This window comes from Canis lupus, chromosome 21 (assembly GCF_048164855.1).
Source record: "Canis lupus baileyi chromosome 21, mCanLup2.hap1, whole genome shotgun sequence".
Taxonomy (NCBI): Eukaryota; Metazoa; Chordata; class Mammalia; order Carnivora; family Canidae; genus Canis; species Canis lupus.
In genome coordinates, this window is record NC_132858.1 from 33,314,070 (window position 1) to 33,340,529 (window position 26,460).

At 43.7% G+C, this 26,460-nt stretch overlaps 1 protein-coding gene and 1 long non-coding RNA gene across 3 annotated transcripts in view; one reads left to right on the top strand and one right to left on the bottom strand.

Moving 5' to 3' along the window:
- Positions 1–13,246: 13,246 nt before the first annotated feature.
- Positions 13,247–19,894, bottom strand: LOC140613004 (uncharacterized). Its single transcript, XR_012014123.1, has 3 exons — positions 19,758–19,894; positions 16,641–16,855; positions 13,247–15,844 (listed from the first exon to the last, which is right to left on the bottom strand). It is a non-coding gene; the product is annotated as an uncharacterized lncRNA (long non-coding RNA).
- The window catches only part of SEMA3E (semaphorin 3E), a 236,695-nt gene continuing 229,922 nt past the window's right edge, over positions 19,688–26,460 (top strand). For both annotated transcript variants that reach the window (XM_072791345.1, XM_072791348.1), the window contains exon 1: positions 19,688–19,846. In XM_072791345.1, coding sequence (XP_072647446.1) covers positions 19,732–19,846 — 115 coding nt within the window. In that variant the 5' untranslated portion in view covers positions 19,688–19,731. The remainder of the gene's footprint in view (positions 19,847–26,460) is intronic.

A 26,460-nucleotide genomic window follows, 5' to 3' on the forward strand; every position in this document is an offset into this window, starting at 1 on the left:
CACAGACCTTCGCTTGGTAGATGTTGAGGGAATGAATGAAGAAAATCAGCTGTTCACCGAGCTGAGCGCGAGATAGGTAAAGAAGTTCTCAGAAGACTGAGAACTTAACAAAAATGCCTGAAATGACTTGCACAGAATGATATATAACAACAGTCACTTATTTTTTATTAATTTTTCTTAACATCCGGGTCCCATTTATTGTCCATTTTCTCTCTCGGGAAGTCCAATGGGAGAAAACCACCAAACCCCAGAAGGCCCCCAGCTGGGGTCGGGCAGGAGGGCCCTGGCTGGACTGCATGCCCCTGTGGCTGGGTCAGCTGTCCCACTTCGTGTCTCATGTTGGTGCCATCCCGTCCTCTCTGGGTTCTGCTGCTTCATCTGCTGCGAGAGCTAACTGCTGGCTGGCCTGGAGGAGCGCGCCCCGTCCTTCTGCCAGGGGCTGGTGCCAGGGGCTGGTGCCAGGGGCGCCGCGGCCTTGAGGCCGCCCTAAGAAGTCTTCTCCGAGGGGCTCCCTGAGCTTGGGGATCCTCCTGAGGCCGGGGCCTTATCCCTGAGGCTGGGGCCCTGTCCCTGAGGCTGGGGCCCTGTCCCTGAGGCTGGGGCCCTGTCCCTGATGCCGGGGCCCTGTCCCTGAGGCTGGGGCCTTGTTCACGGTGCTGGGGCCCTGTCCCTGAGGTCGGGGCCCTATCCGTGAGGCTGGGGCCCTGTCCCTGATGCCGGGGCCCTGTCCCTGAGGCTGGGACCTTGTTCACGGGGCTGGGGCCCTGTCCCTGAGGCCGGGGCCCTGTGCCTGAGGCTGGGACCTTGTTCACGGGGCTGGGGCCCTGTCCCTGAGGCCGGGGCCCTGTCCCTGAGTCTGGGACCTTGTTCACGGGGCTGGGGCCCTGTCCCTGAGGCCGGGGCCCTGTCCCTGAGTCTGGGACCTTGTTCACGGGGCTGGGGCCCTGTCCCTGAGGTCGGGGCCCTGTCCACGGGGCTGGGGCCCTGCCCCTGAGGCTGGGACCTTGTTCACGGGGCTGGGGCCCTGTCCCTGAGGCCGGGGCCTTATCCCTGAGGCTGGGGCCCTGTCCACAGGGCTGGGGCTCTTTCCTCGAGGCTGGGGATATGCACCCGCCGGCGACGTCCAAGCTGCCGACAGGTCCCGTGGGGTTTGCTCCTGTCCCCGCTGCGTCATGCCAGGAGCCAGCTCGGGGGCCCCGAGTCAGGGAACCGTGGCCACCCCGTGCTTGTCCACAGAGGAAAGCCTGCGTGACTGTCCACAGCAGGTGCACAGACCCCCGCCCCCTCCCCCCCCCCCGGCCCCGGCCCATTGGGGTCGCGCGGAGGCGCGGGGCGCGGGGGTCCCCGGCGGCTGCTCCTTTCCCCGGGGTTGGGCGGCGCGGGGCGTGGGCGCGGCGCTCCCGGGGCCGCCTCAGCCCGGGGCCCCTCCGCGGTCCCAGAGCAGCGGGTGGGGCCGGAGCGCAGCAGCCGCAGGACCTGAGCCTCCGAGGTCGCCGTGACGCGTGCCCGCTTGGGAGCGGGGTGTCCTGCTAGCAGGGGTCCCAGGCCCCGGAAAGCCTGTGGGCGCAGCTTGGCCGCCGCTCCTGTGCCTCTGCGCTCTGGCCAAGGTCCGGCCGCAGGGGCACCCCGCGCCCCCAGGACGCCCCGGGGCAGATCGCCCACAGGCTCCGACGTCCTGCTTACCATTCACAGAACCAAAATACGTATTTATGACTTTCTGAATCTAGAGTCTCATGGTTTTACATATAAACACACAAGTATATTTTAAATATACCAGACTTTCTAAGAATACAACTGTCGTGTAAATGCAGGTGTAAGCTTCTGCGTCTGTTTGTGCTTGTTACCAGGCTGTGAACCCAGAATCCCGCGGGACTTCTACTATCCTTCTATTTAAGGTCTGAACTGCAATTAGTCCTGCGGGCCTTTTCCCCACTTTTGTTCCTCAGAGCATCCTTCCCTATCAACAAGGGGTGAGCATTATTGACCCGAGTAAAGGAATATTTTCCAGTAAGGCTTAGAGAAGGGTGGCTATAAACTGGCCACCCCAGGCCTCCTTTCCCTGGTTCTGCTCACTCTTACAGGGACAAAGGGACCTCCCAAGAAGAGGTAATCACAAACTCATCCTCACCATACCAGCCTAGGGGAAAAGGAAGCAATTTAGAAAGAGAGGAGAATCCAAACAGAGAGCACTCCCCACGGCAGAGTTTGTAACCCCTTAGTTCCTCCCTGGGAAAGCTCTTCCAACACAATGGCCTACTTTGTGCCTCTATCACAACCGAGAAAGGGAGGCTTAGCCTCCTTGCCACTCCCATGGTGTAGAGCCAATACTTAACAATAATTCACCAGAGCTAGTTTAAACTATTTTAAAAATCACACGTTGCCTTAGCCTGTGGGGTATAATTTGATGACCTCTATTCTGCAGCACTGTAATCTTCCATAAGGTGAAAAAAAAATTTTTTTTAATGTAGAAGTAATAAAAGGTTTGAGAGGCAAAATGTAGAATTGCAAATAGATGGATCTGGCCTCAAACACCTGCAAATCATATTGAAGACAATAATAAAAGCCATTAAAATAAGACAATTCTAAAGGAGAAGAAAATGTCCTTTATTATATACATAATACATGCCTATGAAATATGTTGGGAATTATAACGGAGAAATTTTAAATTGTGGAAACAACTGTCTTCAGAGTGAGACACTGTTAAACTATTAGGAAGATATTTTTGTATACATACATATATGACTTTACATACATTATATTCTGATTTTCCCACCCAATCTTATTTCATAAGCTTTTTAGGTGTTACTAAAGGAACTTCCAAAAACATGATTTTACACGGCAACCTAAAATTCAAACACAAGGCTGTGTCACATTTTATGAGGCCTTGTTATCTTGACAGACCGGTGGAAAACACAGTAAGGATAAGTGAAAGTTCAGAGAATGAGTAATGACTACTTAGTTTAACACACTAAACCTAAAAAAAGAGTGGCTGCAGGCATACCTAATTATAGATTTCAAGATATGAATAAGGGCATCATTTGAAGAAGCACTTCAGGGAGAGTGGCTACATTTATATACGAAGGGGAGACACCTGGGTGTATTCATTGTAAAGTTAATGGATATTTAGAAAAGCATTTTTAAAACTAGCTGTAAGGTGTTTGAAAAGTTTTAATTCTTCTGGACATGTTCCTGAAATACAAAATAGAGCTTCTACACACCTAGAGCACGTTCAGACCCACTGTAATCGTAATTCAAGACAATCAGGAGTTCCTGAGCTGCTGCTAAGATGTTCATTATATCCTGCTTGCATGAAAATAAACAAAGTTGAATAGGATGGTTCCTTCTGCTTGAAAATAACACAAATCTTCACAGTAATGTTATGCCAAAGAATATGTCAGATACAAACCACCAAAGTAAATTTTGAAGTTGTCTTGGCCCTCTTGCAAGAAACTGTACCCTCTACAATTCTGACATTCCCTCACCTACTGTTATGAGTAAAAAAATATTACGCCCATGTCTCTTATTATTAGAAAAGTAACTTTTCGTCTGCCAATATAGAGATGAAAAAAAAAAAACAAAGTAGATGGGTTAAATGTAATCATTTTTAAATTGTCTAAATTCCAAACATGTAATTATTTTACAAGATTAACAAATCATAAGCATTTGTTTTGATCTAACTAGGGATAAGCATTTCTCCAAAGCTTTCTTTTTTTCTTTAAGATTTATTTATTTATTTTTATTTATGATAGACACAGAGAGAGAGAGAAAGAGGCAGAGACACAGGAGGAGGGAGAAGCAGGCTCCTTGCCGGGAGCCCGACGCGGGACTCGACCCCCGGACTCCAGGATCGCGCCCTGGGCCGAAGGCAGGCACCAAACCACTGAGCCACCCAGGGATCCCCCAAAGCTTTCTTTAAATGTCCTGAATTTGTGAAGAGACAGAGCACGTGTGTTTGCGTGCACGCGCACGTGTATATCATTTGTTACTTAATATAAAGCTATTCGTGGGATTCCTTCTGAGCAATTTTTGCGAATTGCCTTCTGGAAACCTATTCCGTAATAAAAGATGCCGCCGTTAGCTAGGTGAGGCTAGCACTCTACACAGTGGTATTCAAGGTGCATTCAGGAGTGCTTTCCTAAAAGAGTCATTTTTTATAAAGTCTCATTTTATTCACGAAAACAGCCAATCTTTAGGTCGGATGTAACGTTAGTCCCAGCCCAGTCGGCCCGCGGGCGCTCAGCGGCCAACCGCCCCTCCAGCAGGCGGCACGGGACCCGCTCAAAGCGTCAGAAAAATGGCCACAGTGACCAGGGCCACGCTGTTTGTGAGCTTATGCGGTCCTAAGACGACCTCCTGTATTCCGCTCCCTCCGGGAGCTCGCTGTAAGCGCCGGGCAAGCCCGCGAAGTGCAAAGTGCGTCTCCCCGGAGTACTGCAAAGGCGGGGCCAGCGGGCCAGCGCGGACGTGGGCGCCCGGGAGGACCCCCCGCGCGTGGGACGTGGGCGCCCGGGAGGACCCCCTGAGTGTGGGAGGTGGGCGCCCCGGGAGGACCCCCCGCGCGTGGGATGTGTGCGCCCCGGGAGGACCCCCCACGCGTGGGACGTGGGCACCCCGGGAAGACCCCCCTCGCGTGGGATGTGTGTGCCCCGGAAGGACCCCCCGCGTGTGGGAGGTGGGCGCCCCGGGAAGACCCCCCACGCGTGGGACGTGGGCGCCCCGGGAGGACCCCCGGCTCGCGCGTGGGACGTGGGCGCCCCGGGAGGACCCCCCCGCGTGGGAGGTGGGCGCCCCAGGAGGACCCCGCAGGTTCACAGCGCTGCCGGGCCCCTGCGCACCGTGCTGGCGCACTCTCCCTTGCTCACCTCCAGGAAGCTGCCGACCTTCTCGAAACCCAAATGCTGAGAGTCCAGGGGCTCTTCCGGTACTGGGCACCGCCTTCAGGGACACCCCGTAAGAAGCCGAAGCCCGGGCAGCCCGGGGGCCCAGCGGTTGAGCGCCGCCTCCGGCCCAGGGCTTGACCCCGGGTCCCGGGATCCAGTCCTGCGTCGGGCTCCCCGCAGGGGGCCTGCTTCTACCTCGACCTGGGTCTCTGCCTCTCTCTCTGTCTCTCATGAATGAATAAAATCTTAAAAAAAAAAAAAAGAAGGAAGTAAAGACAGAAGAGGGCTGATGAATAATGTCAAAAGGCAAGTAACCTAAAGGTCCTGATGTGATGTATAGCGGGGGTTGCATACTTCAAACCACAGCCCAAGTCTGCTCCTGTTTTTGTAAAGCTTGAGGCTAAAAAAAAAAAAAAAAAAAAAAAAGTTTTTCACATTGTTAAATGTTTTAAATTTGTATTTCAAATGTTTGAATATATATTTCATTATGTATATATAAATGTTCAAAATTTATATTTTTGAGACATATAAAAACTGTAAGAAATTCAAGCTTCAGGATACAAAAATAAGTTTTAGGTTTGGAACACAGCCATGCCCATTTGTTTACATATTGTCTACAGGTGTTTTTGCACTATGATGGCAGAGCTGACTGGTTGTGACAAAGAGCGTCTGCCTACAAAACCTGAAATACTTGCTGTCTGGTCCCTGAGATAGAAATGGAAGGCTTAGGAGGATTAGAAATCAAAGGAGTGAGAAATTAGACTTGTGGTAGAGGAGTTTTGCTCAGAGGTTGGTTACAGAATTAATGCTTTTGGAAATAGAGGGAATTTATACTAAAAATGTCCAGACTGTATCCATGAGATTGAAACCTAGAGAGAAGCTAATTATTGTTGATTAGAAGGTCAAGGAATTGAAAGTGTTGTTGGACAAATCTATTATTTGAATACTGAAATCATTTAGAACACACAAGATAGGTGCCATAGTCTTTGATGAAAGATTGGAGATAATTAAGAGGTGGTAGGAGAGTGGTTAGTTCAAAAGATTTAAGCTCCAAAATTACAGTTTTTTTTTTTAAGAGGAGTACTTGCCTTTGAGAAGGAGGAGTATTGAACATGACACGCTCTGTGGCTGCTGTCTCGCCTCTCCTAGACCAGGGTGGTGAGAAACTCATAGTGTCCTTTTGTGGGGAGGAGAATATGAACTTTGAAGCTCTATTCTCAACAAAACAAGGTCTTGATAACTGCTGAAAGGAACAAAAGTTTATTTGTAGACAAAATCTTCATTATATCAGGAGTGCATGTTAGTGCCAAAAAGTCTTAAGTGATGAACTTACTTATATTTAGCACACAGCATGAATATTTAAGATGTTTTTATTTTTGGAAATTTCCTCTATACTAGGTTTTTCTTGAATGGATATATTCTAAAAAAAGTTATGAATTCAAAAATTAATGCCTACTATTTTCACTATCATTAAAAGTGCTATATTAAGGTATAATTGGTGAACAACAAAACAAACATATTTAAGACGTATAATTTGATGATAACTTTTGACACGTACACATATACTCATGAAACCATCACTATAAATCAAGATAGTGAGCATATCCATCACCCCTGAAAGTCTTTATATTTAATCAGCTATTTCTGCTAATAATAAAATTTTACCTAATTTTAACTTGAAGTATCTGGTATATTTCCTTTTACTCATTTGTTCTTTCATTCTTCAATAATGAGTAAATGAGTACATTGAGCCCAAGCTTTTAACAGTTATGCCCCATAAGCTAAGAGTAGACACATTATCAAAAATAAATATCATTATCCCAATGTATAGATAATAGATATTTTTTAAAAATCTCCTGGTAAATCTATTTTTTATAAAGAAACAAATCCCTCAAATAAAAGAAATTACTCTAAGGCATAGATTTTGTAAAATATTTTGCTCTGCAGATTTAATTAGCATAGTTTTCAAAAGCATTTTATACTCCTTTAAATTCTGACCTTGTTGAAAACGTGTTAAAGACTATTCCTATATTGATTGTAGGATATTAGCTCTCTTTTATTCTGAGAGGCTAGATTGTCTTTCTGCAAAGGTCTCATTCATTTCATTAATGGGAATGGAAAGGTATTGGGTTGCCTACTACCTGCATCTCTTCCACAATACACAGGAGGCATCCCATATCTACAGCAATGCCTCTGAATATATAGAACATTAGGAATGACACAAGAGCCAAGTTATTTAAATCTTGAAAAATCAATTATCCTTTTTGTAATATTAGCTCCAGAAATACCTAGTAAGAGATAGTTCTTAAGAGGAAAAAAAATTTTAACCTATTGTTCGAATGGTAGCAATTTTTAAGAAAAACCAATGTATTTAGAGAACTTCATGCTAATCTTTTCATACCCCCCAAATTGAAATAGAACTTATTTAAGTATTTTAACATGCTAATGTTAATATAGAAAATTCTAGAACTTTTTTATATTAAATCTTTTAATATAATTGTATCAATTTTGAAATACTTATTCTATTTAAGTGCATTCATTATATTTGTCTCCATTACATATGCTAGAAAATAATGCTCGGAAAAAGGTAATTAAGGGCACCCAGTTACATAAGATTAAAGCAGAATTCAAAATATGCCTTTTTACCCTAAATACCCTAAATACTGGTCTGAAAAAAAATTGTTCCAAGTAAAAACATCACATCACAATAGATATTTGTAGATGCTTGAAATATAAGACATTGGTGTTTAACATTATGTTTAATGTTTAATTTCTTAGTAATTACATCTTTTTAACTTTTTGACATGTAATAAAAATGTAGAGTTATTATGATACATGACTTGGCTTTTTGAGGGAAAAGCTTTATACAGAGAGGAAGTAGCAGGTGCAAAGGCTCTGAAATGGGAGTGTGCTCAGTCAGGCTGAGAGCAGTCAAAATAGTCCATGTGGTTCGAGTGGGGTGAGAGAGGAACGGTAGCTAAGATAGAAGACATAGCAGGGCCCCGATCAAGAAGAACCTCATAGCCCACTCAGAATTTGATTTTATTCTAATTGCTATGGCTTGGAAAGGCATTGGTGGGAAGATAGCTAGACAGTTCCATTTGCTGAGATGGGGTAGTAGATTTATAGATTGAAGGGGGCAAAGAGCAAGTCAGAAATCAGAAGTTCTGTTTTGAATATGTTTATTAATCATCCAGTGGACATATCTAGAAGGCCAGTCAATATCCAAATCTGTTTGAGGATAGTGAGGGGGTTGAGTTTTTGGATATGAATTTGGGATCCTCAGTACACAGATTTTATGGAAAGCCCTGGTCTTAGATGAGGTAGTAGAGTGTGTACTGGAAAGGGGTTCAACGGAAAAAGTAGAACTTTTAGGAGATATATGCAGATTTGTTACAGGGATTTAACTACACATTTGTGGAAGCTTGTCAATAGGTAAAGCTGAGGTCTTTATGCCCGATGCTAGATTTTGAAGTGCATGGGGCAGGCAGAGAGAGGAAGGGTGTAGAGTGGGGGTTGGGGAGAGAACAACAAGCTGGGAACCCACAACTAAGAACTTGAATGGAGCAAAGACAGACTGAACTCAATGTCAGCTCTTGGTGCTTCTGACCTTCATGATGTGGGTTCCAGGAGAAGCCAAGCCCCTTAGTTGTGAAGAGAAACACATACACTTGACCTAGGAGACAGGAAAGCTGAAGGAGTTTCCTGGGAAGTTGGGAGTAGCTACAAATGCAAATAAAGTCAATATGTGTGTTACAAAATGATTGCCGTTTTTTTTTTTTTTTTTCCACCCTTAAAATCTCCCAGGAATTACCTGTTTGACCCCACCCAACTGGAAAGAGATAAGAAAGGGAATTCTGGGAAAGGTAGTTCAGTTTGGCCAAATCCATAAATTGCACACTACCACAGGAGGTGAATATAGATAGAGAAGAGATGAGGTGGTAAGTCCAAATCCTGTGGAACTCAAAAATTTAGAGATAAGAATTTGAGGGTTTCTAGAAAGTATCCTTAAATGCAAGTATCCTTTGGCTGCAAAAAGGATGTGTTGGCTGGACCCTGGACTCTGAGATGGAGGCCACCCATTGGGATGGATAAGCAATAAGATCAAAAGTGTTCATGTTAGTTATTCATTATTAGCTCATTGTGCTGCTATGCAGTCTTGCATATGGACTATGTTTATAAGAGAAGTCAGATTTGTCATATTTAAACCACTGTCATTTTGGGTTTTCTACCTGCAACAAAGCCTAATTCTAACATATGCAGTGGATTCAAGAGAAAATAAGGTGAACAGATTAAAGATAGAGTATAGACAATATTTTGACAAAATTTAATTATAAATTGGAACTCAGAAATTGTTCTCTAGCTAGAAAGTAAGTGATGGTGGGGGAGATTTATTTTTATGATGAGAAATGTGGGCAGCCCGGGAAGCTCAGCGGTTTAGTGCTTCTTCAACCCAGGGTGTGATCCTGGGGACCCAGGATCGAGTCCCACCTCAGGCTTCCTGCATGGAGCCTGCTCCCTCTGCCTATGTCTCTGCCTCTCTCTCTCTCTCTCTCTCTCTCTCTCTCTGTTTCTCTCATAAATAAATAAATAAAATCCTTAAAAAAATTTAAAGAAAATTATGATGGGAAATGTTATTACATTTTTTATAAGATTGGAGATTATCCAATAGAGAGGAATGATTTAATTCTTTTTTTGAAATTTAAATTCAATTTGCCATCATATAGTATAATACCCGGTGCCCATCCCATCAAGTGCCCTCCTCAGTGCCCATCACTCAGTCACCCCATCCCCCCTCCCACCTGCCCTTCTGCAACTCTTTGTTTCCCAGAGTTAGGTATCTCTCATGGTTTGTCTCCCTCTCTAATTTTTCCCACTCAGTTCGCCTCCTTTCCCTTATAAATCACTTTCACTATTTCTTATAGAGAAATTATTTAATCCTATAGTACATCAATTAAATTTATGTAAGGAATTATGAACTGAATAAATACAAATAACAGAAAATTCTAGAAAAAAAACATTTAGTTTACCTGAGTGCTTATTCAGAATGGGGAAAATTTTATTTGCATTATTCTCTTATTATATAGATATTAATACTGTTGTAGTTAAAAGCAACATTCTGGGAATTTAAACAAATTAGCATAATTTTTAATCAGGTAATCAGGAAGAAATAGATGGTATGTCACGTCCTTAATTTAAAAATATTTTATTTATTTGAGAGAGAGAATGAAAGATGAAGGAGGAGCAGAGGTGGAGGGAAAAAAAGGGGGAAGCACCCCAAGTAGACTCCACACCCAGCGAGGAGCCCAAAGTGGGCTCAGTTTCACAATCTGAGACCGTGACCCAAGCCAAAACCAAGAGTTGGATGTTAACTGACTGAGCCACCCAGCCACCCCAGATAGGTCAGGTTCTTAATGCTGTAAAAATTACTCGATTGAAAATAATTGGTAAAGACTTTTTATGTTTAAACTTATATCACTCAAGGAGTCTCTAATTCACTTTTCATTTCTATTTGCAACACGTTGTTGTTTCTTATATTTTAGTCCTGGATAAAGCTTATTAGACTTATTATAAGAACACAATGTACCAATTAGCTTTTCCTGCTTAGCTATTAAAATTTCATTTGAACTGTGAATCCACTTTTTTACCTCTCCTTATTGTTTTTTTTTTTTTTTTTTTTTTTTTAATGATAGGCACGCAGTGAGAGAGAGAGAGGCAGAGACACAGGCAGAGGGAGAAGCAGGCTCCATGCACCGGGAGCCCGATGTGGGATTCGATCCCGGGTCTGCAGGATCGCGCCCTGGGCCAAAGGCAGGCGCCAAACCGCTGCGCCACCCAGGGATCCCTTTACCTCTCCTTATAATGATAGGTGATCCATCTTCAGATCATTAAACGATTTTATTAAAATTCTCCTGCAATTAACTTTTGGCATAATTAATTTTAGGCATAGCTATATGCATATACACTAATTTATCCTTGGAAACATTCTAATTTCTTAGTCGTATCTAATATAATTAGAAATATGCTTTCCGTTTAGATCTCCAGTGAAAGACAGATTGGTTTGTTTGTTCCTTTCTTTGTTTTGGTCCACAAGTATAGTGAGGTTGGAGTTTAAAAGAGTTGATACTTTCTGTTAATATCTTTGTATAATTTATTACCTATTATACACAAAGGATTATATAAAGAAAAGATAGTTATATGCAATTATATTCCTCTCCCATAGTTATTGTAATGTTAGAGATGCTTTAGGTATGAGATGCATAATCATAAAATCAGGTATGGTTAGAATTCTACAAACTATCACCTTTTTAACTGAGTTTGCTAAATTTGAATCAACATGTTTTAACAAGACATATTTTCCTATTTATTAGCTTTGTTTCTCATATGTTTACGGTCATCTCTTGAAAATTTAAAGCCTTTTCATAAATATTTTCTGAACAGAAGTGTTAATGTTCTTAAATGTTCTCCAAGAACATTTAAAGTATTTTCCCTTAACTGGCAAGACCCATTTTATCAGTCATGAAAAGTGGCTACATAAAGTGGCCACATCATCGGATAAAGCACATTCTTTGTTTTGTAATAGGAAACCCATGGTGAGAAGGAACAGGTTTGTAAAGGAGTTTCGTTTACATATGAAAACGTGTAGTTCCAGTCTTGGCCTCCACATGGTGCTAGCGTTATGTCCTGGGAGATACCAAGCCTAAACTACCTGGTAATGCAAAATAACCACTCATACTGACCATCAAAAATAATCACGGTAATGAAACACCTGATTCAACTAAAAAGGCACCATACCTGAAATTTTGCCCTATGTAAAATTTGGCTTGTGCACCGCAATAATTTTGCCAGGTCATTTGTGGAAATTACAGCGAAGCTAAATAAAAGCTGACATGAAATAATGAGTTTAGAGATTCTTGTTTCATCCTTGGGAACTCACCAATGGGTCCAACAGCACTTTTTCTTTTTATCTATGAATTGTTTTCTCTCTTCCGTAGATGGTTATTTGGAATAGTGTTGAGGAAAGGAAACCCTTGGAAAAGAGACTTCGTAGGATTTCTGCCAGGTTTTTTTCTTCCGTCATTGTGATTCCTTTGAACTCTAAAATTCGCGTTCATAGCCAAAATCTGATTTATTTTGAATATTTTGATTTTCTGTCATATTCTTCCCAACTTTAAAGGTAGTGTTTTGTTTCCATTTATTTTAATGTGAAACAGGTATAATCATTGAGTTGATGGCAGCTTTATGTGATATACTTTATATCCATTTGCCAACTGTGTGACAATGGAAGATACTATAAAATATTATAAAATATTTGGCCTTTTTGCTCAATTTCTTGCCGGCTGACTAATGGATAATTGCACTGGCTTTATCTAATTCCTTCCTTTTCTTTCATAATGGGACACAACTGTTTTCTTCACTTTAGGCTTACACATTGATCATTGAGCCAAGACAAAGTGAACGACTAAAGAAATTATTCAAATAATTGACAGAAATTGATTTGGTGTCTCTAAATATCTCAAGCCATATAGAGTGCATTTTATAACTTTTTTCACACATTTGAATATTTACTCAAAAAATTACTCCATGCCAACTGGTTTGGTTCTGGCTTTAGCAGTGGTAGTTTAAAACCAATGCAGAGTGCAGAGAAAATGAAAGTGGGCTCAAGACTTGAAATAAAGAAAATATTTTTGAAAACTATATTGAACTGCTATTATCACTTTCCTCGTGACTTCTTTCCCTTTTCTCCTTTTTTTTTTTTTTTCAAAAATTTAATTATTTATTCATGAGAGACACAGGCAGAGGGAGAAGCAGGCTCCCTCCAGGGAGCCTGATGCAGAACTTGATCTCAGGACCCCGGGATCATGACCTGAGTGGAAAGCGGATGCTCAACCACTGAGCCACTCAGGACCCCCCTCCCCCCCCCGCCAGTTTCCTCCTTTTTGAAAAAAAAGTAAATAGTCCAGAAACTGACCTTAAAAAAATTAGATCACTTCTTGCCTGGAAGACAAAAAGTGTAAGTAGTCTTAAATTCTAGAATGAGATTAAAGATGCCAGTGGAGGGATAACTTCTTTAAGTAGTTTATGGCACTTATTATTGGTCTCATACTGAGTCCATTTCTTAGGTGGACTGAGTATAAAGTGTTGTCTTTGGTTTAGGTACATTAGTGGTAATGTTGTTTGAAAATGTTGGACTCTTTTGGACAAAATCATATAAACATCAGCCACCATTCATAAGTGATTTATTACCCTTAAATCCTTTCTTGGAAACGTTGTTCGTCTCCTGTAACTGTTACTAGAAATATGTGTGTGGGAATGCACATATATGTAAATATATTTCCACCAATATGAATAACTATTACTTGACAATTTTTTAAAAACAATTTTTTATTGTACTACTACTGTATTTTTCATTATAGAATAAAGATTATTAGAAAAAAACTGTTTAGGTCCTTTACAGATTTATTCTTTAATAATTTGGCCCACCGTGTTTAGCTCCAGAGTATTCCTGATTACCAAGGTAAGAAGACAAAGCTAACAGCCTGCAGAGGCAAGATCTAGTCAACTAAACAGGTCGCTAAAACTTGGGCAGCTGGACACTGTAACCTGAAGTGGAATGAAAGTGTGCTCTGCTACCTGCCACAACCTCAGACGGAAGGCTTTATCTGGCAGGTTCAGTCCCAGAGGCTGTTGTCCACTGAAGCACCAACTACCTTGAGTCTTTATTTTATCTCTTTTTAAGGATTCATTTATTTATTCATGAGAGACACAGATACACAGGCTGCCCCAATAAATACAATCTTTAAATGAATAGGGCAGCCCAGGTGGCTCAGTGGTTTAGCACCTCCTTCGGCCCAGGGCGTGATCCTGGAGACCCAGGGATTGAGTCCCACATCGGGCTCCCTGCATGGAGCCTGCTTCTCCCTCTGCCTGTGACTCTGCCTCTCTCTTTCTCTCTCTGTGTTTCTCATGAATAAATAAATAAAATGTTAAAAAAAATAAAATGAAATAAAATAAAATAAAATGGTGGTTCTGTCACTTATCAGTGTTCCACCTCAGCAACTTATTTGGCATCTAGTCCCAGATTTTTCTTACAGGTAAATGACAATAAAAACGGTATCTATTGCACGGGGCTATTATTTGGGTTCAACTGGATTTTATAGGAATGTGCCTTACAAGGTGCCTAGCATATATGGGAAACAATAAATTAACATTATCATTACATTACATTTTATTATTATTTTAATTCCATTGATGGAATCAGTTTGAAGTGCAGTGTTAGATGTTGCAGACACTAGTCATACATTACTAACAATTCAACATTGGCGCCAATAACTCACAAATATTCATTCCAACAGACATAAATCAATAAATTACAATATATTAAGGAAGTTTCTTTTTTTTTTTTTAAGGAAGTTTCTATTACATTTTTTATAGCAACTGGTTGGAGCGAGCTCTGCTTTTTTTAGGAATTCTCCATAACTCATAAGGAGGACTATAGGGAAACCTCTCAGGACCTACAAATTAAATATTTTCAAGTTAATGCACAATAATTTTATTTTGCCATAAAGAGCACATGAGAGCCATCACTACACTTTGATTAAAATCAGTTAAAGCTGATACTTGACTTGCCATGTGTTTACTGCTTTTCTTCATGGTCAAGGGCTTAAAACAAAATTAGAGTAAGTCAGAAACAAGGAATTCGAAATTTTATAAAATATAATTTTTGTTTAAATTTTGAAGTTGTTTTGTCTTGTTTTAGAATACCTGGTCAAAATAGCAAAAAAGAAAAGCCACTCCATTGAATTGTTAGCGATCTAAATGATGACATGAGAATGACATCAACCAAACCTCTTCCAGGAAGTGACTGCAATGGGTCCCGGATGGGTCTTATTGATGGGATGGACTCTTTGGACTATTCTTGACAACATACAAAAATAATTTGGTTGTCCATTTTTTCTCATCGACTTGAATCACAGAATGTAGGAAACAGCCAATTCAGACTTCTGGGACTCTCGCAGGGTCTGCAGCATAAGGTATCTGCACTGACCAACCAGCAAATGCATCAGCAACGTTGGCCCGTAAAAGCCAGTAGTAATGATGGCAGCAGCTGCAGCCGTGGCAGGCCGTATCAGTGGGACATTTGAGATGCTCCAGATAGCAGGGTTAGCAAGAGTAGAAGGAGGATTAGTGAACCTGAAATGCCATGACCACCCGAGAGAAAATTTACCTTTAGTTCCTAAAAGGATCATCATCATTGCTGTTGTGATACTTTGATGTATTAATGGTTTTAATCATAATGTTCTTAAACCTTAGTACTGACTGTTCACCTATAAATACTGCTTATGACATCACTTTTGTGTACAGAGTTCAGTTGGAAAAGCTAAGGGCATATCCTATTTTATCTAAGAGGGCCATAGGGATTTACTTTATTTCTTAGCCTGCGGTATCCACATCTCTTACTGGATATATTAGTAAGTTCTTTTTATTTTTTTTCAAGGGTTTTATTTATTTATTCATGAAAGACAGAGAAGAGGCAGAGACAGGCAGAGGGAGAAACAGGTGGGGAGCCCGATGTGGGACTCGATCCCAGGACCCCGGGGTCACGACCTGAGCCAAAGGCTGATGCTCAAGCGCTGAGCCCCCCAGGCGCCCCATATATTAGTTAAGTCCTGCTAAGGTAAACCTTCGTGGCAGAGAGCAAGGAAAGGAGTAGCAGTGCCTCACTGATGCCATGTTTGTCCCAGACACATTTCCCAGAGCGCAGGAGGTGCAGTTTGTGCATCTAGAGGCTGTGCCCTGCTGTGGAGGCCACACAGAGGACACAGCTTTGGTCCCTGTTCACGTGAAGACTGCTGCGGGCCTGGGGAAGCTTCCAGGGCAGCTGTCCCCAGTGTGATGATTCAATAATCCAAGATGCTTCTGTCTTACAGTTTCACCGTTTCAGTGTAAGATCTTCTCCTTTCCTGCAAAAAAAAAAAAAAAAAAAAAAAAAGGAGACAGAAGAATTGCATCCGGAGCATCCCACTGCCTCAGCGCAGATGTAGCACATTTACTTGGCGGTCACAAGTTGCCAAATGGCTTCACGTAAGTGCCAAGGGGTTGGGAAACCCACTCTCTCTCGCATACACCTCCTATCTTCCCTGGGTAGGAAGGAAAGAAAGAAGGGATATTGCCTGGGGGCATTAGTACTGCCTCCCATAGTACGTGAGATAACTTGAAGCTGTGCAGAGACAAACTTTTACAAATTTTGTTAGGTTTCACGTGTGTTTGAAAAACATAGGCAGCATATCAAGCCCATGAGGTAATGATTTCATTTTATATGAGTTTAAGCTAAATTTTAATTGCAAACACTATGCGATTGTGATAAAAAAAAATGATGAGAGCAGCGAACAGATGTCTAATGTTTTAACAACACTGACCTAAAGGAACCATTGTAAAAGTCAAATTTTAGTATGTACAACTTTAGGCAAGCTGGGACTATCAGGTGGGGCCCAGGAATGTGTTCTTTTAGCAAATACCCTGTGTGATTGAGCAGCAGAGTGTCTGGGACCACATACTGGGAAGGATTATTTCAGAGGCCAGTTGCTCTTCTGCTATTAAGTGGAGAACCAGTGACAGGAGCCACCAAGTGGGAGCCTGGAAATTCTGATGAGTACTCCGTTTCCCCCACCCTCTCCCTTCCCCCTCACCACTACGGTGTGACCCTAGCAACAAAGGGTTAAGGTTTGGGAATGAAACACTGGGCCTGGCAAGCAATACCTTCAGAATTGGCATTTCCCATAGTGCCTGGGTGGGTGGCTGGCTCTGTTTGGCTGGTTAAGCGTCTGGCTCTGCTTTGGCTCAGGTTGTGATCTCATGGGTGGTGAGACAGGCCTCTGGGTTGGGGTCCTAGCTCAGTGAGGAGTCTGCTGGAAGATTCACTCTCTCTCTCTGCCCCTCTCCCCACTTGTGTGAACTCTCTCTTTTTCTTTTCTCTTTAAAAGAAAGAAATGTTTTTTTAAAAAATAAAGAATTGCCATTTCCCTTCTTACCTGGCTTTCCATGTTGTCTAATGCTATTCAAACTGGCAGTTTAGCTCCTCTCAAATTAAAGCTAATAGCACCAACAGATACTGTTGCTAGTCCCAAAGCTCTTCAGTTCACTGAAGCTATTCATTCAGCACTGGTGGCAGGTCAGTCTTGTTATTTAATTTTTTTTTTTTTCTGTTGCCATGTTTCCCAAGGGTACCTAGAAATCTCTTCCAGGAAGAGTGACTTGTCATGATGTTCTTGGTTTGCATGTGATTTACTCTTAAAACCTGTCTTGTTTGTATGATAAATTATGTGGTGACCCTGCTCCTGAGGGTTCTTGTGATTTTATTTCATGATGCAAATGACTGATTTTGGTGTCCGAGGCTCTTTATTCCATTGATAGTGGCTAAAAACACATGGGGGCAGCTGACACTATGGTCATTTATGGATGTTCAGAATTTTTAATAATTTTGTTTTTTCCTTTCGGCCTCATCTTTAGATCATACACTAGAGAGGAAGATAGGAGGACATACAGAGGAGCTAAAGGGGTGAGCAGTGAGGTTGCTGACCGAAGGATAAACCAAAGCACATTTTGAGAAACCAGAGGAGCTCATTAATCTGGTGTATCCGTCACCGTGCGCTAACCTGACCTGACGGGTGACACGTAACACTGAAGATGAATCTCACTATGTGGCTTGTACGTACGTAACTGACATGCGTGACATTTATTGTCTCATAGACATTAATGGTATGAATTTCGTATCCTAATAAAATGGCTGTAACGTCTTACACGACCTCATGTCCCTACTAGAGTTAGAACAGGCACTGCACAATCTTAAGTGGAATTTCAGTTGTTTGAGACGAGCCATATATTTGTAATAAAAGTTATATGCGCTACATTTACTTTTCCTGGAATCCTACCATTAGATAACACATATAAAAGCTGCTATTTACTTTCTAGTTACTTCAATTCTGAAAGAGAGTCAAAGAGGATTCCAAAGGTACAGCATATCACACTTGGAGCTACCTTTAGGTCTGTAGCTCATCAGACTGGCTTTTAAAATATGCAAGTGCCTACAGAGACCACCCCAGGTTAAAAGTGTCTAAATACTTCATGTTACTCTACTGTTAAATAATGTTTAGAGTTTGTTATCTTTTGTAGCCCTTGGAAATCTAATTATTTATAATATCCAGTGACATTTACATTTTACTAAAATATACTCTGCTTGTAATAGAGCATATCATGCCTAGGAAAATGGGTAGATAATGCCTGGCTCTACATTTGCTTATATATAATGCAAAATATCAGTGTAACCTGCATTATCTTCTCATTATAATCATATGATTTTAAACACATACTTCTCAAGAAGTGGCCTTAACAGTATCATTTAAAAACAATAAGGAAAGTTATAGCTGAAATCATTTGTTTGCCATTTAGCTCCCAACCATCAAATCAAATACCTATTCCAGTTTATTGGTAACTTAAAATAGTGCCATTCATTTCCATGCCAACGGGCTACAGAGTGTTTGGTTTAGTTTTTGAGATTGATTGAAAGTAGATTGTAAAGTTGACCTACTGTGTTAAGCTTATTTACACAAACATAGTGTCTTGGAAAATAAATTCGAGAGTGCACAGCAGGAGAATTTCACATCCCGAATCTTCCTATACCCGCTTTCCCTGGATCTGTCACATAGAGACCCTCCACTTTTCCGTTGGTACCTTACCTAGGAGGAAATCACTTCAAAATGTATTCTTAAACTGGGGCTGAAATTTATGACTTGCTAAAAAAAAAAAAAAAAAAAAAAAAAAGGAAGAAGCATTTGCTTTTAATTGGTTTGAAGGACTTGCCTAAGTAGAATAATTTTTTAGCACTAACACATTTATGAAACAATCACAGGTGAATTTTTTTTTCAGGCTCTTGAAACGTAGTTTTCTTCCAAGAGGTGAAAATAGCATTTCTAAGATGTATTTTTTTTCCTAAAGGTCATCAAGGCGAAAAAAAATACGATTTCCGTGGAAACTGCAAAAAATCAACTTGGGTGCTGGATGGTGACAAATGGATGATTTAGACTGCATTTAGGTAAAGTGAATGATTTAAAAAGGACTAAAATGAATTCAAGGGCTAATCCTGGGGAGTGAGCGTTTCAAAGCCCGCCCCGCCCCGGGCCCCCGCGTCCGCCCCCCGCGTCCCCCCCCCCCCGGGCCCCCCGCGCGGCGCACGTGGGCTCGGCCCCGCCTGAACTTCGCGGGTGCGCACGCCCCCCGCGCCCCCGCCCCGCCCCTCCCCGCCCCCCGCGTCCCCGCCCCCCGCGCCCACCACCCCCGGGCCCCCGTGGGCCCCGCCTGAAGTTCGCGGGTGCGCCCCCGCCCCTCCCCGCCCCTCCCCGCGCCCCCCTCCCCGCCCCTCCCCGCGCCCCCCTCCCCGCCCCCCGCGCCCGGGGCACGGCCCTTCCGGGCGCCGCTCGGCGGGGGCAGGTGGGGAGCGGCGGGCCGTGGGCGCCCAGCCCCGCGGAGGGCAGCGCGTGTGCTCCGGGGCCGGTTCCGAGGGAAGCGCTTGCGCGAGCGACTCGAGGAGCAGCGAGCCCGGGGCCGCGCGGACGGGACGCGGCCGGCAGCCCCCCATGGCCCCCCGCCCCCCGCCGCCGCCCGGCCGCCCGCAGCCCGGGGGCTCTGCGCCGCGCAGCCCGGCCTGGCGCGTGGCCCGGGGCGGCCGTGCCCCCTGCTGACCGCGCCCGCGCCCCGCACCCCCGCGCCCCCTGCGCCCCCCGTGCGCCCCCTGCACCCCCGCACCCCCGTGCACCGCCCGCACCCCCCGCGCACCCCGCACCCCGCCCGCGGCATGGCCCGGGCCGCCAGCCTGCTCACCTGGCTCCTGTGCGGGCACCTCCTGCAGCCGCGGCCGGGAGGACACGCGACCGGCGCCGCGCACCCGCGCCTCCGGCTGTCACAGAAAGGTAGGCGGCCCCGCGCGCCCTGCCCCGGACGCGGCCCCGGGACGCCCCAGGCCTGAGCGCCGCCCCGGCCCCGGGCCCCGCGCCCCGCGCCCCGGCCCCGCGCCCCGGGACGGCAGGTCCTGCGGGCCGAGACGGAGCCGGTCCCCCGCTCCCCCCCTCCGGACCCCCCGGTCCCCCCGGTCCCCGCCGCCGCCGCCCTCGCCCTCGCCCCGGGACCGCAGGTCCTGCTGCCGGAGAGCCGGTCCCGCCGGTCCCCCGTCCCCCCTCCGGTCCCCCCGGTGCCCGCGCCCCGAGACGGCAGGTCCTGCGGACGGAGAACCCGAGAGCCGGTCCCCTCCCCCCGGTCCCCGCCGCCCCTCGCCCCGGGACGGCAGGTCCCGCCGCGGAAGAGCCGGTCCCCCGGTCCCCCGGTCCTCCCCCCGGTGCCCCCGGTGCTTCCCCCGGTGCTCCCCCCGGTGCCCCCGGTCCTCCCCCCGGTGCCCCCGGTCCTCCCCCCGGGGCCGCGGCCGGGCGCGGGGCAGGTGCAGGGCGCCCCGCGCGGACGGAGCCCGGGCAGCCCGAGGGCCGCCGACCACGTGCGCACCTGGACGCCGCGGGGCGAGCGCCCCGCACCGGGGCGGTGGGCTTGCGGCGCGCTGCCCGCCCTGGGGTGACAGGAGGGGACACGGAGCAAGAGGGCAACCCGCGACAGTCGTCACCCTGGAACCAAAATGACGAGCGACTCACAGAAATTAGGTTTTTAGTTGAACCGGTCATTAAGATTCTTTCATGTCCGGAGAAAAAGATAGGCAGAGTCTATTAGCAGTGCCGGTAAGCTGGTTTATATCGATTAAAGCATTAAGGTACCGTTCACTGGCATCTCTTCTTTTAATGTAAATTCATATTGCTTCACTGAAGATCTGTCAGAAAGTGCTTAAATATTTTATTCTGCAGCCATGTCTTGGAAAGCAGCATTTGGTCATAAATAAGTTATCAAAAGATAGCTTTTGCATCAGGACCAGTAAAAGCCAGTGGAGAATGGGTTTGGGGATTTTTCCTGTAAACAAACAAACAAACAAACAAAACCCACGCGTACAGAGAAAGGGACTGCTGACCTAGAAGTGATTTGGAATAGATTATCCAGACAGAAGTATTTATTATCACCAATCACTGAGACAGACAACAGTTGCAAGAATTCCCTGAGAACCTTGTCTTAATTGTGTGAGCTGTAAAATTGTGCCCATGGTAGAAAGAACAGAAACCTGTGTTTCTGAAGCATAGATGCAGTCTTTACCAGAAAGAAAAACAAAACGGGAAGCCTCACTCGTACATGACATGATGGATCGGTTTTTGGTTTTGTCGGACAATCATCAGTTGGTTTTGACTATGGAAATTTCTCGTTTTCAGAAGAGTTAAAACTCTATGAATACTTTCTTCATTTAAATAGATTTCCTATAGCTCTCTGCAGGAGGTAAGTTTAAGACACACTGACACCAAATTTGTAAGGAGTTTGAAAGAGAGTACATAGCATCAGCACAGATCTTTGGAATTGGGAAGATGCATCGTGGTATGTATCAAAATGCATATTTCTAAGAAGTCTGATCAAATATATCAAAATGTAAAAATTTGGTGGGATGAGTTATGGACAAAAAGGCATGGCAGAAAAAGAACGTAATAGATGGACCGTTTTCCTTCTGTAGACAAGTGGATCAGCTGCCAGCTTTGGCCAGCTACCATTCTACCCGGTATTGACCTGTTATACCAAATCATTAGGGTACTTGTTTTCAGTGGTTCCATATTAGGGTATTTTCCAAGATATCTCCTTTTAGTATTTCATGAGAGAGCTTGTGATTCGGTCAGAGCAGCCCAAAACTTCTCTCATGCATCTAAGTGCTATGCACAGTACTGTCATCAGACTTAGCCTTCACTACATCCCTCTTTTTTTTCCCATTACATCTCTCCTAAAGATGTTGTGGGTTTATGCATTGCGTTAAACAATGTGGGAGTAGAACTGCTGGTCTTTGTGTGTACACTGGACTGAAAACTACCACAAAAGATTTCCCTTTGGTTTTTCTAAACCTTTTCATTTAATGGCACTGGCTGAAATGCTGGGTGTCGTGCTTCTATAGAAAGGCAGCGTATAGCTACCTGAAAATAGACTGTTCTCACTTGTGCAGGCTAGCCAGCTAGCAAAGTCAGCCAGGAGATCACACCAGCGATGCAGCCTGACGCAGCAAAGGCCTGCCTGCCGCAGGTGCCTCAGTGAGAGCAGAAGCCCCATCAGCCCACCATACACTGTCCCTGTTTATGATGTACACTCTGGACTTCAGTGGACTTTTGAGCCGTATCCAAAGACTAGGGGGAAAATATTTCAGAGCATGATCTTTTGCTATCTTAAATGATGCCAGAAATGGTAAAATTTTGGTAATGGGTCAAGTTAGTTGATTGATAGTATGAATGAGTACATGGTCCTTCAAAATCAGGAGCACTGGGCAGCCCGGGGTGGTTCAGCGGTTTAGCGCCGCCTTCGGGCCAGGGTGTGATCCTGGAGTCCCGGGATGGAGTCCCACATGGGGCTCCCTGCATGGAGCCTGCTTCTCCCTCTGCCTGTGTCTCTGCCTCTCTCTCTCTCTGCATGTCTCATGAATAAATAAATAAATAAAATCCTTAAAAAAAATCAGGAGCACTGGATATAAATAATGTAACACCTCTGAACTGCTGCCTAACCCTCAGCAGGTAATCCAGTAGGCTCCCTGGAGGTGGTCTCCTCTGTTATCAAGATGGCACTTGAGACCACAAGCCTAGTGTCTCTTCCCAAAAGGGAAGCAGAAGTTTCAGTGTCAAATACAAAGTTTGAGCTAAATTATATAAAAATACCCATGACTTGCTCTCTTCACTCTTCTCCATCTTTCTCTATGTCTGCAAGTGGCATGTTCTAAAAAGAGAGTTTAAGAGGAGAGACCATTAGAGCTAAAAGGGGAAAAAAGATCTAGAAGAGGGAGACAAGGTAGAAAGCTGGTATCAGATATAGATCATCTTCTTGCTTATTTCTCACTGCCTTCCGTCTGCAGTGGGATAGTGCTGAACTCCTCCCTCTTCTGACTGAATATCCGCTCGGTTCCAATGTTAGGCAAATATGCTGAGAGCAAGCCAAGCGGATAAAGCTATGAGATACTCTTGTTGAGGCAATGCATGTATCTTTTAATGTATTTTATAGGTATAAGACAAATTGGGTTAACAGATAAAAAAAAAATAGGAAGATGCTGTCCTGCCTTGTAAGACTTTTCAGTCAAGATTGGAGTTGACATTAATGGCACCAGGGAAGTACTTAAGGGTTTATGAACAGTTAGGGATTATAGCCAACTTTGGAGCCAATACCCTACAGAGGATAATGTTGGTGTCATTAACTAAAGTTGATAATATTCTACCCAAGTATTTCCTTGAAAAATAGCCATGATCCTTATGACAGAGATGAAGGAAAGAGAGAATAAAGGGAGTAGTGTCGTACTACATTCAGCCACTTCGCCCTGTTGATGGTCTGTTCTCTCCTTACCTCTCACCATCCTGCATTAATGAGGTTACAGGGAAGGCAAAAATAACCCTCCTGATAATGGAGTTCAAAGAAAAAATAAAACAAAAAACAAATGAGCAAGGCCTCTTGTCAAAGAAGAAATCCCAATGTACATGGAAAACCCCAGAAATTCAGTCAAGGGAGTTTGGCAGATGAGGCAGGTAATCAAAGCCCCAGTAAAGAATGACAATCACAGAAGCCAAGGAGAATGGCTCTGTAATCAGAGGATGTTGGTGGAGAGATAGTGAAGTAAAGGCATAATTATGGCAGAAGAATGTTCCTAAAATATATTGACATTATGGATGTAGATTTGAGCACTGAATATCTATCTATCTATATGTATAAAAAGTAGGATAAAGAGTATTAGTCTCTCTGTATTTAGATATGACCAATGAAGAACAGATTTGTCATAGTTCAGAGAGGTCAGAGAGGTCAGGGTTTAGAGTCCGAGGTCTCTACTCCAGTTCTAGCCCTTCCACTTACACTAATGGTAATTATGCCTCAATTTCCTTAATTTGAGAATAGGGATAGTAACGGTGGGTGCTTTCCCCGTATATCTTCCTGGCTTTTTGAGAGAATCAAATGAAACAACAAAACTGAAAGTACTTTATAACCTAAAAATTATTTTATTACTGTTTCCTAAAGACTGACATAAATTGAGAACATTAAAAGGAAACATGTCCTAAAGAGAAAAAAATCTTTGAGACTGGCATGAGTTTGGATATCAGTAATGCTAGGATAATGTTAATATAGAAGACAGAAGAAGTTGGTCTTAATTAGCATAAAATGTATGGTTTATCCTGACAGGTGGCATTCATTCCAAATCCCATCTTCCATACCTCTGGCTTCTAGTTATAATAATTTAGAAGATAATCGCATCACCTGTGCATTTTTCCAAGATTCATGGCCAATAGTTTGGCTTTAGTAGTGTGTGTAGTATATCAATTAATTACATATATTCACTTTATACCACACCCTTCATATTTTTTCCCCAATTTGTATGAAAGAAAATTGAGATAGAATTGTAGAAGAACGCAGTAAGAACTGAAAGTTTTAAATGATCATCCTGGAAGCTGTGATATTTATTTCATACCCAGAGCAAATAAAAAAAAAGAGACAGTGACTAAGCCAGTTTTTCCTGACCCAGCTCATAGCTCAGCCAGTCACTCGGTATTATCAATAGTGACATTAGTCACACATCCCTGCATAGTTAATAAATAAAAACTGGTCATAAGGCATGATTCATGAAGAAAGTAGTTAAATAGGACCCAGGAGTAAACACAAACCTTCATGCCAGGTCTCCATCAGGGAGAGTCAGTGCGAATTAAGTGGTGGATTTATTAAGAAACAGTTTATATTAAATTAAAAACACTGGGTAAGATGAAAGGAATTCCAGTCTGTTTTGTTGAGTTTAGTTTACTGAGAATATACTTTCTGTAGAGGAAGCCCATGTAAGGATTTTGGATGGTGCTGTCCTTCGTACTTTTATATTTGTTAGAGACAAATACTGCCCACGTGTCGCAGAAGTGCATAGGGGTATACTGAAGTCCTTGACTCAATAGGAATTATTTCGTCCTTATCTGGATTTTGGGTGTTACACTGGGAAAACTCTTGGCCTTTAGTATAGTGGATAGGATGAGGGCAGGTCAGAACCAGCCAAAGCAGCAAATGGAATGTATAAATGGACTGGGCCAATTTTAAACTGAAAAATAATTTAGTTGCATAAAACCATTTCTTATAAGGAGAGTGTCCTGTATATAATATAGAACAATGCTTGTTTGTGACTATTAAATATATGCAGTAGTGTTGTCTCCGTAGAATATTCTTTCAAAAATTTATAGCCCTCTTATTACTTTGCTTTCTATGTCAGATTTGTCATGTAGCCTGAGGTGATTTCATGGAGGGAGTCTCTCTGGGATGAGATCAACTTGGTGGCCTCAGTTCTATGACCACATGATGAAGAACCAAACATCAAATTGGTCATTGCTGGTGGAAATTACTGTTAGCCATCTACAGACTCGGTTTTATTTCTCCAAAGATATCTACCAGAATCGTTGTTGGGAGTTCTTAGTGGGGGAGCATGCAAAGATTTACTCCTTTATCTTTGTGTGTAACACTCTTCTGTGGTTTAGTAGAGGAATTTAGTCTGCAGGAATCCAGAAATGGCACTTTGCATGCATGCATGCCCCTTTATCCATAGCCACCGTAGTGTTAAAGTGGTCTCGTAAGGTCAGCCTCAGAGACTTGAAAATAAAACAAAAGGAAATCACACCATTAAAACATTTTCCAAAAGGTGCAGAGTAAAGATTTAGATTATTTTCTTAGTTTCAGTAAGCAGGGCTAAATGTTGGTCATAGTCTCTTAGCACAACCTTGGGAATACTACATAAACTATACAAAGGACAGTGGTTATTTTAATAGTGATTTTTTCTCAGCATGGTTTTAAATAACATTTGAAGCATAAGAGAAACTATCAATGTCATTAGTTATTTCTTGGACTTAAGCATTATTCTTTGTACTCGTGGTAAGGATGAGAATGACAAGACTGAATATTTTATAGGCTGGATTTGCTGGACTATGAATGAAAAGGATGTATGAATGCCACATTGGAACCCAGCGTTATGGTCTCTGATATTGACAGAACATTTTCTTGCAAAGAATGTGCTGATTTCAGGGACAGAAGTGTCTGTCTGTGGAATTGATGGCTTGACCTCAAATATATAGCCCTGGTGATGGCCAAGGCAACTGATGACTCAAGAAATTCTCCGCCTCCCTCAGTACTAATGTCTGATTCAGGGCAATGCCACTGCATGGCTCTATTGCCCTGGTAATGTTGCCTCTGCAAGTATTGAAAAGGGAAAGAGAAACCCATGACTTGCCTCATTTCTGGGGCTTAGAAATGTATCTCCATTTCTCTTGCTGGTGACTAACCCCTCAGCCCTTATTGCTCTCTGTGCAAGGACTTACATGGCCTCGGCACAGTACACGAAGAAGGATAGCGTGGGCCACGTATTACAAAACACTCTCACATTCTGTTTTCATTGGCCTAAAACTCTAGACTTTGG